The sequence below is a fragment of the Dromaius novaehollandiae genome, chromosome 4 (assembly GCF_036370855.1).
Source record: "Dromaius novaehollandiae isolate bDroNov1 chromosome 4, bDroNov1.hap1, whole genome shotgun sequence".
NCBI lineage: Eukaryota > Metazoa > Chordata > Aves > Casuariiformes > Dromaiidae > Dromaius > Dromaius novaehollandiae.
In genome coordinates this window covers 51,885,155-51,901,908 of record NC_088101.1, presented here as the reverse complement: position 1 = coordinate 51,901,908, position 16,754 = coordinate 51,885,155, and the positions used below count along the sequence as shown (strand labels likewise).

Genomic DNA, 16,754 nt, shown 5'->3' with positions numbered 1-16,754 from the left:
CTCAGGGTCATACCTGGAGCATCTCCAAGTGGAGCATCTCCAAGAACACAATTCCACAACTGCTCAGGGCAGTCTGTTCCAGTGTTTGATCACACATCCCAGTCTACGCTGCCAATTTTTCAGATTCACTGTAAATCACTTCCATTTACCATTTTTTCAGCTTTTCTAGGATATAAATTATATATTGGTCTATCAGTTTCAACATAGCAAACAGTATAAATTTTACTTCCATTAATGTTTTGTAGCAGTTAGTTACCTGCCATTACTTTCACATACCTCAACATCTGTATGGAAGACCAGAGTAAAATATTAATTCAGTACGCATTCCATACCTAATGGATGGAAATCTCAAAATAATGGAAAGCAGGTAAATTCCCTTCTTCCACCGATGTTGTAATACTATAAGCTTTTGTTGGAATATGACCTTTGACAGGGTTTTTATTCCATTACTCTTAAACCTTCCTACTCTGCTTCATAGCAAAGCTGTACAGCTGCATTAGTACAACTGAGGGGATGGGGTATCAAACAGGGTGGATCAAAATAAGGTGGAGAGGGAAATACCTTCAGTCATTACTAGCATGAGAGTTTTCCTTTTGTGAAATCAAAACCTCAGTTTCTGCTAATCCCACCTCTTTCTTCCTTAAATTCATCTGAGCAACTGACCACACAAATTGAGATGTCAGCTGAACACTGCCCACCACCCTATCACCCTAATCGTATTATATCATGAACCATTTTATTCTCTGAAAAAAATCTTTGATTTTCATGTGAAAGCACCCTTTGCAGCAATTTATCTCAATCAGATATGCAGCACTGAAGTACAGTAATGCATTAATTAGTATCTTCGAACAGAATTGTAAACAACATGAAATTTGTAAAATTATGGCTTTGCTCCTCTTCATTTTTTTTCCCTAACAAGACAGTGTTAATTATCATATAGATTCTCTGCCCACTCCCTTCTCTTCCAGCTTAATATCTGATTTCTATTACCTGGTATATTTTTAGGGTATTTCTACAACAGACTCAAAGGTGACAGCGCTATAGATATAAAAAACTATCTTTAAATTGCCTAGGTTGGACCTTGATGAGTCTATCCACAGCAACATGCTGTTCATCTACCCTGCTTCTTGATCAGCTCAGAACTTCTGTGACTTCAGTGCAGGCATTCTTGAAAAGAGAATGGATCTCACAGTACAGAAAAGGGCAGTTTGAAAGATTTTTGCATTAGCAGTATTTCTTTTTTTATTTTCATTATCAAGCAAGGCTAGGCTGATTGACAGCCAAAGGAGAGACCCCAAGGAGGTAAAAGAAGATAGCACTCTTTGGCTACATCACAGCTGGGGGAGGTGGGATTTGGGAGTACTTCCCATCTCTTGAGTTGCCAGCTACTCTATAATGAAGTGAAATTTGGCAAGTATTCATTTGAAATACTGTATACACAATGCTTTTTTGTCTGTGGACAGAGCTTCCACATCTCACAACCCAAGTGTAATGCATACTATTTTTCAAGGCTGTTTAAACAGCTAGCATTTCAAGAGATTTATTTTTTCGTTCATCATCTCTTGGGAAGTTCTGATTTTATTTACATCCATGTTCCCACCTTCAGAACACAAGCCAGTATCACAATCCTACTTTCAAGGTTTGTACCGTTTCCCCAGCATAAAAGTTTTCACTTAGTTCCATTTGGTGAGACTACTTCAGATTTATGACGATTTGTGAAAAACAACTGTATAAAACAATGGCTTAAAATCATTTCTGTCTAATTATAAAAGTGATTTCTTGGATATCATCTGACTTCTTTAAGCAAAAGAAGAAAAACAAACCAAAGTACTTGTCTCAAAAACAAGAAAATTCTCTTTTCCTTTAAATTCTGGATACATACAGAAGTCAGAAGTATCACAATGAACAGCTAAGAAAATTTCTGCAGTCTACAGCATTTTTGTCTAGTTAAAAAAAAAAGAAAACTACTTCTAGATGGAGTTAACTGTTTTAGGCAATCTTTCTGCCTCTGAATAATTACTTCAAATCTGTTCTTTCAACCAAAAATCATATCCAGCAACAGCTTAGAGACCACTCAGAAGCAGGCAGGCAGCTTCAGCCCAGACTCTAAATAGATAATTATCCATACTTTTAAAAAGTCCTATTACATATTGGCATTGTTGCTGGACATTTCAGCAAATAAGACTTGAGTATATAAACTAGTTCTTCCACATTAAAGCACATCATTACTGAAATTTATAGACCACCATGCCTGCTATGGCTTGGCTTTTGATATAGTATATTATATACTAATTAAGCATCTTTCACATTTTCCTGTTCTTTTCCTTTTCTTTATATGTGTAAAATTTGAAAGCAATTCCCAATAACAATGATGAATTTCAGTAAGAAACATCTAAGGAAAGCCTGCATTTTTTAAGAAAAGAATATTCAAGTGAAGTTCTAATATTGGTCACTTTTAAAAACTTTTCAAATAAAGTTAAAGTATTACAGATTAGCCTTTAATCAGATCTTCTTCAAAAAGGTCTGTTAGAACCTTACTACCTCCGTAAGCAACGACACTACGTCCACAAGGAGGGTTCCTTTAGGAGCACAGCTACTCCTCAGCATTAGACATCTCCAGTTCCACAAAAACTTCAGGCAGCTGCCTGAAGCTGCTCCATTCCCCAATAAACTTGCCACATCTAGAATAAAATGAAAAATGAAGTGCCGATTATGGGAACTCTAATTTGGTGGAAGACCACTTGTGGTTTTTCTTTCTTTCTTTATACTCTTCAAACATTTTAAAAATAGTTGAATAAACTTGTCTAGCCACATTAGGCAACATATCTACAACCAGCCAGACGACATCCTACAACTTTTCAGTAGAATCTGACTGACAAAAAAGGACAGGAAATAATTGGTATCGGATGTTTTAAAGAAAAAATGTTTTTGTAAACAAAGCCCTTAAACCATTCTACATTTGTCCTCATTGGAGCTGATTTTTCTTGCCAAAACTTCATTTGGAAAAGGAAAGCTTTGATGGCTTGCATGCATTCTGAGCGAATGGGTCAGCCAGGTCCTGAATGTAAATTAACAACCTGCCATGGCACAGAAGACTGTAGGTCATGTTACATCACTGCAGAACCAGCAGAAGAGCAAGCACAAACATAAATAAGGACCAAAATACCTAATCCATATTGCCATAATTTGTTCTGCTACAAGCAATTCAATTTCTAGACTTGAATAGCATTAACTTAGATAACACAGCAGGGTAACTAATAACAACCGTTCCTCAGTGAACCTCAAACTTGAGTTCACTAAAGTCTTTCTCTCAAAGAGTAGATACAAAAAGAAAGCCTAGGGATTATAAATAACAGGAGAAAAACAGAAAAGAACATCTGAAGCTCAGAATCTTGAACAAATCATCTGTTTACTGTGCGAGTTCCTGCGTATTAAGCCTTACTTAGAGCAATAGTAAGCCACTGACTGAGCTAGCCTGACTAAAAGGCATACAGTGTTTGTGTGCTTTGCTGCATCCCATAATTTCTCTAGTCATTTGAACACTATTTCAGGAATGTCCCACAGAGGTCTTAAATGATTATTCACATCCACAGCATTCTACCATTCACCAGAATGATTGTAAATGTATTAGCAGTTGATTTCAAACGTTGCAGTACTCTCAACAGGAAAGGAAAAGGTCTTTACTCCATGTCAGATTGCTATCTTGGACTGCATACTCTTGTGTACAATCATTTACTACTTGATGCTTCAACAAAATATATTTTAAACATTTAGTACTTCCCTTCCAATGATGCTTCTTCATGCTATAATCCACACAAGCATCACCTCAGTTTGCCACATCTGGGCAGAACAAAGCTATACAACAACTGCAAAAGAACATGGGAAATAGAAAAAACTTTGGCCAAACTCCTACTGTGTAGGAACATTAGATACTGAAACACAGCAGTAAAGTCCTCCATTTCTGGGGTCTCTCTAGAGATCTACATTCCAATCCAGTAAATTAAGGGGAATATTAGTGATTTACTTTAGAAAGATGAAATTCAAGTCAGACTTTCAGAGATGGCATCATCTGATCAGTATGCTGTTTTCTCTGCTGCACACTAACTCTCTCTACAGACATTCCAATTCTGGCAGTTTATCACTGTCCACTCTGGAATTTATTACTGAATAGCTTTGTGCTTTAAACTCATACCATCGCTTATTTTGCAAGTCTCTCTGCCAGAGAAGACCACAGCTCTCCAAACCAGAATCATCCACCACTGTGCCATTCTGCCCAAGCTAAAAAGGAAAAAAAGAAGTGCAAGTTTCCCTTACAAAAGCTCAAGCAACAAAAGTGAAGCATCATTTAGGCCAGATCCTGCAGACAGTAAAACTGCATTACCAGGAACATGAACAAAATCAACAGAATACCTTAGGAAAACACAATTATACTCATGCTATAACATTTGCTAGGTCAAACTTGCAAATCCATCAGAAGTTACTGTACAACATGGCATAATGTGTTAAGACCACCACTGACAAAATGAGTTGAAAAATATTTGATTTTTCTTTTTGGTAATGTGTGAATACACAAAGTACAGATGGTAAAAGTCTTGGGAATATGGGGTCAGATTTAGACAGGCAGTGGGCTTGGGAATACATCCCCGAGAACGTGCAAAAGCGTAATCAAGCCCTGTATAGTTCTCAAGGCAGAACCACGATCTACCTTTTTTTCCAAAGTTTAACAAGAATAAACATGTAAATTAAAAACAGAAGTAAACTGTTAATATGTTCCTACCCAGCCATCATTTCCTAAAGAAAATAAACTACTGCTACATCCTAAACTGCCTGAAAGCTCACAAGTCACTTAATGCTTACCATATCTCTTAACAAAAAAAAAATATGTATATCTTAAATTACACTACTCAGTTTTGCACTGAGCAAGGATGAATACATAAAGATACCTGAAGGTGGACATTCAGTGTAACTCAAGACAGCCAAAACATTTTAAAATTGAAACCAAACCTCAATTAACAACATATGTTTGACAAGAAAAGTAGAAGTATGTTCAAGTGCTGGCCTATTATGGAAAAGAAATGTCATTTAGCTCACAAAGTAATTTTATATCATATGCATCTCAGATGAAAATATAGTAGACCGAATATGGGGCAAAGTAGTTTTATAAGCAATAATAACCACAGAAGCAAAGTCCATTCAGACTCCATTAAATGTCCCACTTTCCCCAATCCTCTCCAGAAAGCAAAAAAACCTTTCAAATAACCCCTCCCTGTTTTGGCTCCTAGCTACTCCAGCCTTACCACACTATCAAACTTTCCCAAGTCAACTGTTCTCCACTGGATCTCTGCAAAACAGAAGCCCAAAGCAGCATCCCCCTTAGCAGACTCTACCTCAGTCAGGCTACAATTCTGCAGCTAGATGAGGACAGGCAGAACCTGTCCAGAGCTCCTACATATCCAAAACAGCACGTGAACATGAATCAAATCACAGGATGAAGATCATAATCATTTGCTAAAATAAGAGTATTTTAAAATCTAGCTTATAAATCAAAACAACATCTCTTTCTGTGATGCACAGTAACTGTTTAAATATTAACCAACTAAAGTTTTGCATAGAGTTATTTCTAAAAGGAATTAAGAGTTTTCAGACAGTTATTTTGTTAATACTGGTGGAAAGACAGAAAGTTGCAAATCTATGTAAATGTTTTTAGTATAATCAAGGTAAGCTGAATTAAGAGTAAAGGGACTAGGCCTTAAATAAGAATAATTACTCTTTCTAGGTCAGATCATCAGGCCATGAGATAGGCATTTCTGAACTAGACTACAGTTGAACAACTGACAATATTAAACATAGACAAGAACACCCATTGTTTCTTCATCAAGAACAAATAAATGCCTTTCCCGGTCAATCTTTCTGCTGTCCAAAACAGACAGTGCATGAGGTTATGATGCCTGCTCTTTAAGCTGCAGCAGGCCAAGCCTGCTCTTCTGGAAGTATTAGAAAACTGTACAGCAAATCACTCTCTCCTCCCATGATTAGAAATGTCACAGAAAAGTGACAGACAGATGTGTCCAGAGGGGTTCCTTCACAGTGTGGTCAAAATAAAAACACTGCCATGCAATTACGTGACAGGAGACACCTGCACTCTGGTCAAATCCTGTTCCTTGACAAGATGCATACTAAGACAGACATCTGCCACATAGCTAAAAGACAGACACCTTTCATCATGCACTGGGCATATTTCCAGTTAAGCGATGGACATGTATGCCATCCCTAAGTTGTATGGCATGACGTGCTTGTACACAATCTGCAGAATACCAGATGTTCATTTTCCATATGATTGAAAATATGTGCATCTTTGTCAAACGTTCTCAGGTCTAGGAGGGAAGTAAGCTTTCAAAAGCAAAGGGCAAGGCATTGAATCGGAGTACTCTTCTTCAGAAGTCAGACCTGCAGGCCATGAGATAAGCTCACCTGGACACAACTACAGTTTAGCACTTGAGAGTATTTCAAAAAGAAAGACAGGTGTGTCAAGTACTGTTCCTTCACCAACAACATGAGAAAGTTGCTAACACAAAGACTGTGTCATAACAGGATTTAACTAAAATGCAGATTATTCTAGATCTTTTCCCCTATAAGAACAGTCAAAAGTTTCATATTTTTAGGCATTGAAATCTTGATATCAGGACAAACAGCATATTATGGAAGGTATTCCAGTAGAGTTCTTCTTGCTTTTTAACTAAAGATTGGTGTTTGATTTAATGAACTGATTAAAATAGTATAGACATACCAAAGCAGGTCCAACATGCAGTATTGTATAGCCTATATACACAGTATGCACAAATTTGTTTGCTGTCCCAAGGCAATACTAGTCTTTACATACCCAAACAACTACTTTGAATGCAATGCAGAGTTGATGAGATAAAGTTGCCTTTCTTCCAGTACAGACAGTATTTAAGTTCAAAGGAGGGCATCTGATCTTGTTCTATGAGATGCAAGTGATTGTTTCAGTTGACAGAATACATTCAGATCACTGACACACTGCCTCTAGCTCAGAAGTCGTAATCATAAAAAGAAATCTGAAAGCAAATTAACCTAAGTGAGAGTACACTTTTCTTCTTTTAACAAAAAAAGTCTCTACCCCAAGCAGCTCTTTCATTATCCGTCTAAAGAGAATAGCTAGAGATTGACTTCATCCGGTAGAAACTTCAACATTACTAATGGTCTTATTTAGAAACTGTCACTGAGATGAGCCACAGTATTCAGCCAAGCTCAAAACATTCAACTGGAAAACAAACAAACAAAAAATCCAAAAACCCCAAACCATACAAAACACTGAAGCAACACAGAAGGGAAACCATAACTACTTTCCCTGTACTTCATCACTCTCCCTTTCAACCACTATCTGCTCCTTCCAAATGAAAAACAAGTCAATTTGTCCAGATGACTTCCTCAAATACATCAACGAAAATAAATGGCTAAGGACTACCCAGCTTGCTTCACCCAATAAAACATTTAAAGCCTCAAGTTTCTTATCATTCTGCTTGCCTAATTTTACTGCAAGCCACCATTTGCACGGTGAAATACTTTGCAGCAGAGTTTAAAACACATTTTATGAATAATTAGGAAAAAAAATGCAGAGAAAGTCAAAGAATTTCTGACCTACTTTCATACACAGTAGAAGTTAGTAATTCACAGGCATGTTGTCAACAGCAGCACATTCCTGGAAAACAGGGTCTCATTCTGCACAATGACAAAATTTCTCTTGACTTCAACAAGAGCTTCAACATAACAAATGGTAAAAAGTCAGGCCCTAAAGTTTGTAATATCATGAAGATTCCTCAGTGACAGAAACGTGTTTAGGATCAAAACATTTGTGACAGTTGTATTGCTGCTTCACAGCAACACAAAGGTAAACACACAGCACGTGAAAACAGAAAAACCACAGCAAAAGAAATGGAAACATAAGAACACAGTTTCACGGCAGCTTAAGTTGATCTTCATCCTCATTTTTCCAATCTCACTCTCCCCTTTTGCTCCCAGCTCTGCATTCGCCCCCCTCCCTCACACCAGTACTAGTATTCTCTCAGTGACACAAGGAGCTGATTCTGCTGAAAAATACTCCTACGGAGTGTTTCTTTTCAGCCAAATCATCTCCTGGGATCAGCATACTATTCGGTGGCATAGCACTTCTGACGGCAGAGGAGAGGGACCAGGAAAGAGAACCATGGCAGTCCAGACTCAGAGGGCTGTATTACCCCTCCAACCCTTCTTCACTTCACCTGCAAGCAGTTTTAATAAGAATTTACAAGTCCCAGCATAACAGTTTTGGGAATCTCAGCACCGTTTCTATTTATGTGCCTTTCTGAAAAAGTGGCAACATGAAAATACTACCACACACTGACCCATTTTCACTCTCTTCCATTCCTTTCTTGAATATTCTCCTGATTCTTAGTCATCTCTGTGTGATATAAAAATGCTTAAATCTCAAATATCTATAACTTTTTCTTGACTAAATAGAAAAAGAATATTAGAAGGGGTTGAACACAAGTTACTATTTAACTGGAGAGAAACAAAAACTCCTCTTATAACCTGAAAAAACTAAAATTGTAAATAAGTCTATATATTCACCTTTACCTCTACAATCAAAACTGCTCTCTAAGCCACTACTTCAAAGTAAAGCCATTTTCCTTCCCCTGGAACTATAACGTAGTTCTGAAGGGTTCCTCTGTTTAACCATGTTGTAGTAGCAAGACATCTCTAGCAAACAGTTCAGAGAAAAGGTGTATTTTACCTCATGTGTACAATTTCTCACTAAGCAGGGCTTACACTGTGCATAAGAACTACAGTATTACTACCTTGTAAGTCAAGGTAGCTTTGTTTACTCTAAACAGCTCAAGTAGGCAAGTGCAAGACATTAGTCTGGGTAAATGACGGTCTAGACCGCTTGCCCAATTTAACATAGCAAGTCACAATCCTTGGCTTTAACCAGTGGTATGTACTTTGTACACATAAGCAAATACTCTGTAGCATTTCCCGACTTGTTAACTTTACATGCTCCCAGATGAAAGATACAGAGCAGCCCTATCACTCCAGGAGAAGTAAAGAATAAAAGCGTTATCTCAGAGTTACCATAGCCGTTTTCACTAATGCTAAAATCAACAACACAGCCCCAAGCAAATGACAGACTGGTTAAAAAACCCACATACACAATCACTATGTACTTTAACACTGTCTGATGCTATCACAGCTATATTAGCACTGTAATATTAGAATTCTACTTTATACTGGATAAACAAATGAAGGTGTCAGAAGTTCAGACACAGCTAGTCTCTCATCATGGGTTCAGTACTTGCATCACGGGTTTTATTTTAAACAAATATACATTGATTAAGTAAAAGCAGTTCCCAACCTGTCACTGAAACCAGAATGAGATACCAGACGGTTTCACAGGGAATATGCACTTTCCTGGACAGACAAGCAGACAGAACCAAATTATCTGGGGTTATGATAAAGAACAGCAAGTGATACTACAGGCTGAAACAAAGCAGAAAAAAGATAATCAGAGAAAAAAATTGTCCTATCTCAGTATATGATTTATGCAAGTTGTACACCTCAGTGTGTCAGCAAATGATCCTGTATTTATTTTCGAAAATAGGAAGGTAGCTATATTTCTCATTAAGGATACAATTCGTAAGATATGGTGAGGCAATCATGTAATACCTCTATGCCATCAAAAAGGGGAGGCCCCTCCACCACCCAAGAAGTTTCAGAAGTTTTTTCTTCAAACTATTTTAGTTGAGAACCTACAATTATCAATTTCACCCATAACTGTACCTGCCTAGCATCTCAGATGCTGGACACTTAAAGTAAAAGCTGTTTTACTTATCTGTCACAACACAGCTTACCTCCATAAAAAGAGTATCTCTAAAGTATTTTCCAGTCTCTAATGATGCCTATCATGTCAAGCCCTTTTCTGCTTGCCTGCTATTTGCTCTCCATTTTGTATGCTACCTTCAACTTTTACCAGCACGGTATCCCAGGTGCCACTATTTCTCTGACACTTTCCACTATGACTCCAATCTTCCACCAAGCACCCTCGGGCTATGGTAGTGTCCAGTAAAGACACAGGATGAAAGTCCCCATGCTAAAGTAACTGCAACCTCAGCACTTTCCCTTCTCACAACCTCTGCTGCTCACAGGACAAGCAGCAGCAAATTCCAGTGAAAGAGAAGAGAGCTAAGCTTTTTTTCTAAGAGGAAAGGGCATGGAGCATTTAACTGCTGAAACCTAGTAAGTTCCTAATAGAAACAGACAAATCTTAAACAAGTTACAGAATTGCATGGTAAGAAATGTGTTTTCACCTCCCCAAAAATGAAAGTAGCAATGGAAATCGCATTCCCTCTCCACATCAGTACTGAGGAAACTATCTTTCATAACCTCTGACTAATAAGGCTCTCTGGTTTCTGCACATCTGATGTTTTTCAAGCACTTTCTTGGTTATGTAGTTAGCAACTGCTCTAGAAACTTTCTAGCAAAAGTATCCTAAGAACTGGGGAAGAGGGCTGTTTCTTTGTTTGCGTACTGGTAAATTTTCTCCTCAATGGAAAGCATGGTGAGGAAGGGCAAAAAGAGAGGACAGTTTTGCTTTCATAGCAGCTCACTCCTTATCACTCCGACAAGAGTGCAGACAATATTTAAATAAAGACCAGTTGCAACTTCAGAATTTCTGATGTGGAACTCATTTTAGGCCAGCTATAAAAAAATACATCTTGTAAATCTGTGGTGATCACAAGCAAAGCATGAATAATTTAGTGTACAGAAACTAAGACACAGGAAGCCCTGCATGCCTGATGAGAAACTTGAACATCACCCAGCTGCTGGAGATTTGAGGGTGCAGAAATTCCTGTCTTTTTACCTTCAGTTCCTCCTTGGTGCTCTACTCTATGCTGGTTCCACTTACAACTGTGACGAATATGAAGCCCACTAAAAATGAATTGAATAATAGGAAAAAAGGTAATATTTTCCTCTCCACCATTCCCAAACCTTCTTATTGCCTATCAAAAAAAAGTTTTCAAAAAGCCTTACTGTACCTCAGCATTAGGAACTTGAAAGAGTTTGAAGGGAACTTGAAAGAGTTTGAAGGGAACTTGAAAGAGAAGTATAAATTCCTCCAACCCTTTCACACCTTTTAATTTGGCTCATCCTCTCCAATCCATAGCTGTCTTCACAGCTTTTTATAACTTTATCAAATAGTAACAGGGTACGATTGATATTTTTGGCTGTTTCATTTCTCACAATAAATCAGTTTCAGAGGAATTGACAAGACAAGTCAGTTCCCAGTGTGCTGTAGCTTGGAAAAGTTACACACAGAAAGAATAACATCTATATATTTAGACAGTGAAAAATGTTACTAGAGCGCCTACATTCTTGTCTAAATTTACATCTCTCTTCCTCACACTTTATTCTTAGAGAGCTTTCTCTTTCGGGCCACCAGCCTTCCAAACAAATCAACACAGTACCCTAAGTCCTTGGAAAAGTCACTGTTGACTAGCACAAGACATTAAAAAACCCTTAAGAACAGAGCAGTACAAGTAATATCCACAGCGCTCCTAAAACGCACAAGCCAAGGCAAGTGTGACCTTCTCTAATGTCAATGGGACTACTCAGATAAATGAAGTAGGCAAAACTGAGCCCTAAACTTGAAGCTGATGCTAGACTGTCCTCGCAACTGTACATAGAGTTATATTACCAGACCTGCCCCATATAAGCAGTAACAAATGCATGTATTATCAGAACATTCTAGAAAAGCACGTATATTAAAAAACAGTTCACACTCAAGTTTCAGGAAAGCTCTGGAACACAGTATTTTCTGCTGTCAGTCCATTCCTACACACAAACTTCTTAACCAGTAACAAAGCGGTTCCAAATTGCGCCCCAACACATCTGGTCACCCACAGGTGTGAGGCCGGCATCACGCGGCGCCCGTCTCCAGTTTTTATATCTACTGAACCAAAGAGGATAAAAAATAACTTTAAAACTCCAAGTGTGACTTTTCTACATAATCATTCTGGGAATGCTGTGTAAAAAGAACAGAAGGGGAATTGTCTGTAAAAGCATATCTATTCTACACTTGCTTTAGCAAAGAGATTTCAGGAACCTAAGAACTATAATATTGCACAAGTGTGTTATGAAAACTTTATGACTTCCACTGGAGAAAAAAGTTGAAAATAATGAAGTTCTAACATATTATCAACATGGGTAAGGCGTTCGCAAGTCTTTCTACAGAATCCATTATCTTCACTTTGACATTTAAGGTAATTTTCAGAAACAGCATGAATCCAGATTTTGCTGTGTTGATACAGTTGGAAGATCACTTTTCACTTTTTCTGAAAACAAACCCTAATTACATTGTGTACAGTTTCAGAACGTATATTCTCTATATACCTGGAAAATACAATGGGAGCTAGAGCAAGGTCATCACAGAACTTTCAAACAATTCTTACACACTTTTCCAAGCTGGGTCATTGATATAAATATAGACTGTAAATACAGCTACTGTAAACTGTACCCTAAATGTGCTTGTCAGTCTCTCTTCCATGCAGGCAATTCAGCTTCCCAGTTGAGCCACATGTAATAAATCAGGGCTTCTCTTCAAGCAGGTAGGGCAAAATCTCTCCTGTTTGTTTTGCAACATTAAGAAACACGACTGACGAGGGTTAACAATTATTTCAAACACCACAGTTTTCAAAAATGCCTTCTGTTCCTTAGTCCTCATTATAGACAATCAACTCTCAGGGCTTGACTTCTCTTTCATGTGTAATCAAGATATTAATGAAACAATATTTATCCCATCCTTATAGGATGACAAACACACAATTGTTACTCACTTAGCCATTTAGTCTACTAATGAGAGTAAAGATTCAAATATTACTACCAAATATAAACACTCTTGAACTTTTCAAAACTACAGAACGCATAAAAAATATTCAAAATTAATGTGCTCATGAGGCAGTGTTACCATGAGTAGCTTGCAATTTCCACTTTTTGCTTTGCTTTTCAATTGTACTTTCTGTAATCTGCTTTGCAAACAGAAATTAAGAGATGTCTAAAACTAGACAGAAATTTAAATACACTATTTCTAGAGACAGTAGAAAAAATGACTTTTTATTGTCAGAGGTAACATACATATTTATAGGCACACAGGCACTCAAGTACCCCAAAAGGCCAATTTATTACAAGTGTAATAAATAACACCACATCACTAATATTTACAAGGTATTTAATATGTTTTAAAATGCAAAGGAATTTAAGCAGTAAGTTTACCAGCACTATTAGAATTGGCTGTTACAAGTGTGACAGAGAAGTAGGCCTGATACAGCATGTGATACTTGTCAAAACCTCCCCTATGCAACCTAGAGCTGGCGAGCTCCATCACAACTACCTTTCCTCATTTCTGCAGAGAAACATAAACCGAGCCCTCCATTTATAATTCAGCAAAGCTTGTTTCATAAATTTATAATGTCTCTTAATAAAAGTTTTTGGTGACTTGACTGCATGTTTTCAGTAATAATATTTTGTAATAGGCGCAAAGTTTTGGCTTTTAACTACTTTTCGGGACCACTTCGGGTTAAAAACAAAAACAAAAAAACACACACGTTTTACAGCGGGTACCCCGGGGTTTTTATCACCGGCCTATTAAAACAGCCGCTTCTCGCGCCTGCAGCCTGCGCCAAGTCGAAAGCTCTGCCCAGCTGAAGGAGCCGCCGTCACCCTCCGGCGATGGCAACGCCCGCGCGGGCCGCCCCGCTCGCCGGCGCCTCTCTGCAGGAAGCCGCTGGCTTCGGCGCCCAGCTCCGGGCAGGCCGGGGCGCGGGGCCGGGGGGCGCGGGGCCGGGGCGGCGAGGCCTAGCCAGCGCACGCGGCCTCCCGCCGCCTCGGCTGCGCGGCCCCGGCGGCGGCGCCCGCGCCCGCCTCCGCGACTTTTGTACCTGTCGGGGGCTCCGGCCGCCTGCAGCGCCCGCCGCCGCCACCGAAAGCCTCCCCCGACGCCCCCGCCCGCGTTACCTCCGCGCACAGCTCTGAACCTCCCCCCCCCCCCCCCAATAAAAGCAACAGCCAACTTCAAAAAGCCCGACAGCGCGAAACCGCGCACCGGGCGGCAAAGCAGGCTGTGCCCCAGCCGAGGGCTCGCAGGGCACGCCGTGCCCCCCGGCAGCTCCCCCCGGGCCCACAGGGGCGCCCCGCACCACCACCACCCCCCGGCCCGGCGGCGAGGCGGGCGCCACCCCGATTCCCCCCCCCCCCCGCACCCACCTGTCCCGGGGGTCGATCCAGCTGGTCTGCTTGGTGTTGTGGTCGATGTAGAAGACTTTGCCGTCGTAATCCCTCGCCTCCTCCCAGCCCTCGGGTAAGGGGAGCTGCCCATTCCCCGCTTTCCTAGGCATGGTCGGGCGGCGGGGGTAGTTGCTCCATAGGGACAGAAAGAAAGACGGGAAGCGGGAAAGGCCCCCACCCGGGCCGGGGGGCGGCGAGGGGTCCGGAGCCTAGGCCGAGCCGGGGAAAGGAGGGAGGGGGCGCAGCGAGCCTCTCGCAGCAGCTCGGGAAACCCTGCGCGGCGGCCAGGCTTCAGTCCACCATGTCGGGGCTGCCGCCCGCGCCGCGGCAGCCGGGCCAGGGCTCCCGGCGGAGCCCAGCTGCTGTCTGGGCGCGGGTGCGGGGAGCCCGGCTGAGCCCCGGGCGGCCGCGGCCGCCGCTCATTAGCATGAGATTAGCATCCATCTCATCTGCATGCACATTCCTCTCGCCGCATTCCTCAGCGTTAACCCTGCCGGCGCTGCCCGCCGCCGCCGCCCGGCCCCCGGAGGGGCCGCGGGGCGCCCCGCAGGCGGGCAGGAGAGCGGCGGGAGGGGGCCGCGCCACGGGGCGGGGGGCAGGAGCCTTCCTGTTGCACCCAGGCCCGCTCTGCCCGGCCTCCCAAGCGGGAGGGGCCGGGAGCTGGCCTTGCGCGGGGGCAGCGGCTCGCGCCGTGGGAAGGGGGGAAGTGACCACCTGAGAGGGGGCGCGGCGGCGGACAACGGCCTCGCGGGCCGCGCCGCTAACGGCCACCAACGGCCGCCAGCCCGAGCCCCGCGCCGGCTGGCCCGCGGGGCGCTGAGGCAACCCGGCGGCACCCGCCAAGCCTTTCCGTGCGGCCCCGTGTGCCGCGGCCGCGGCTGTAAACACGCGAGCGGCCGGCGGCGGAGGTGCGGTGGGCGCCTTTGTTCGGGGCTGCTGCCTGCCTCGCCTCAGGTTGCACAGGCGCCTTTAATTTAGGAATTTCCTGGCTCTTGGGGGCACGAGCAGTCACAGCCGCAGCTGCCTTCTAACGTGGTGTGCTCATTGTGCAACGCTCGCCGCTCAAGTCCCTTTTACCCTCGTCGTCGTGCTTGCGGTCATGGCATTACCAAAAGACCTTTCCCTTCCCTTCGGGTCCGATAAAAGACATTACTTCTCACAGACTTTGCCTTCCACCCTTGTAAAATCATTCACATGGGCCCCCTCGAAACGTCAATAAGTTAGCTCACGGGTAACATTCATAAAAATGTCCTTGACATTTAAAATACCTAAGTTCAAAATTTCAATGAAAAAGAAAAGACAACCTCTCTCCCTTAACCCTGGAAGTGCCTAAACTCACTAGCAATCCTTTTTTTTTTTTTTTTTTTTTTTTTTTTAACAGAAACAAACACCGGTGGGTAATACACATATGCTCTTGTTTGTGCCCAGAACCATTCTGGCCTGAACAGCCGGCACCTAAGTTGCATTAAGTACAGAAACGAGGTGTGAATTACTGCGCATTTATCTCACATTTGCCACAGGAGAAGAGCACTTGTGGCTGGTTACCATGGTTCAGCTGATATAAGGTAACTTAATGAGCTCTATTAATTTGCATGTGTATCTGATTCCCAAGATTTGGCACAAGAAGTAGAGCACCCATGGTGGAATATGACTCTAGTTTAGCAGCTAGGACTCTTAGGTAACCTAAGTTTTATTCCCTGTTTCCTAAAATGTCTTATTTCCTTTAATTTAATGGTTACTGGATTAAAATAACAACAAAATTATCCTGGGAGAAGAGGTCAGGGACCCAAAGCTGTCCGTCCCCTCTTAAAAAAAAAAATCTGTTTAACTACTCTGCTGTAGTTATCTTTAGCACTCAGATTTTTGAATTATTCTCCTGAGACAATTTACAATTCTTAAGTTCTTAAGCACTGGACTTGTCCAGTGCATAACAGGGTTTTGTGTTCCACTTCAGAGGCCAAATACCTAGAAGATACTAGGCATTGCAATAAACACAGGTATTGAAGTCTCATCATTGCATCTGTTCCTAAATAGAAAAAAATAGCAGCAAGAAATAATTTTAATTTAGCTAATTACTAGTCTGGGAAAGTGAAAATCTATATTATTTTAGTCATTCTAGTTACTTTATTCTGTTTTACTAATCTGCTTTTCTGTCTCTCCAAATGGCTTCTGCGGCTCCCCAAAACACCTGTGTGTTGAGCACCAGGCTATCTTAAAGACTTTATTTTCACATCTATTGCAGTAAGGTAAAGTGCAGTGAAACAATAGACATGAAGTAAGACTGTGGTGGTTAACAGTGCAGAAAAACAGCTATCCTAACTTCAGTGGCTCTCTGTAAGGGTTCGGCCACTTGCAGAAAGTGACAGGATCAGTGCCTGTTAAAGCAACTGACTCCTTATTTTCGTTATTAAGTTTCAATG

At 41.4% G+C, this 16,754-nt stretch overlaps 1 protein-coding gene across 3 annotated transcripts in view; it reads right to left on the bottom strand.

Moving 5' to 3' along the window:
• Window positions 1-14,998, bottom strand: part of WWC2 (WW and C2 domain containing 2) — a 106,472-nt gene extending 91,474 nt beyond the window's left edge. For 2 of the 3 annotated variants that reach the window (XM_064511009.1, XM_064511010.1), the window contains exon 1: window positions 14,314-14,998. In XM_064511009.1, coding sequence (XP_064367079.1) covers window positions 14,314-14,444 — 131 coding nt within the window. In that variant the 5' untranslated portion in view covers window positions 14,445-14,998. The remainder of the gene's footprint in view (window positions 1-14,313) is intronic. The other variant, XM_026105158.2, reaches the window with a different exon arrangement.
• Window positions 14,999-16,754: the final 1,756 nt, after the last annotated feature.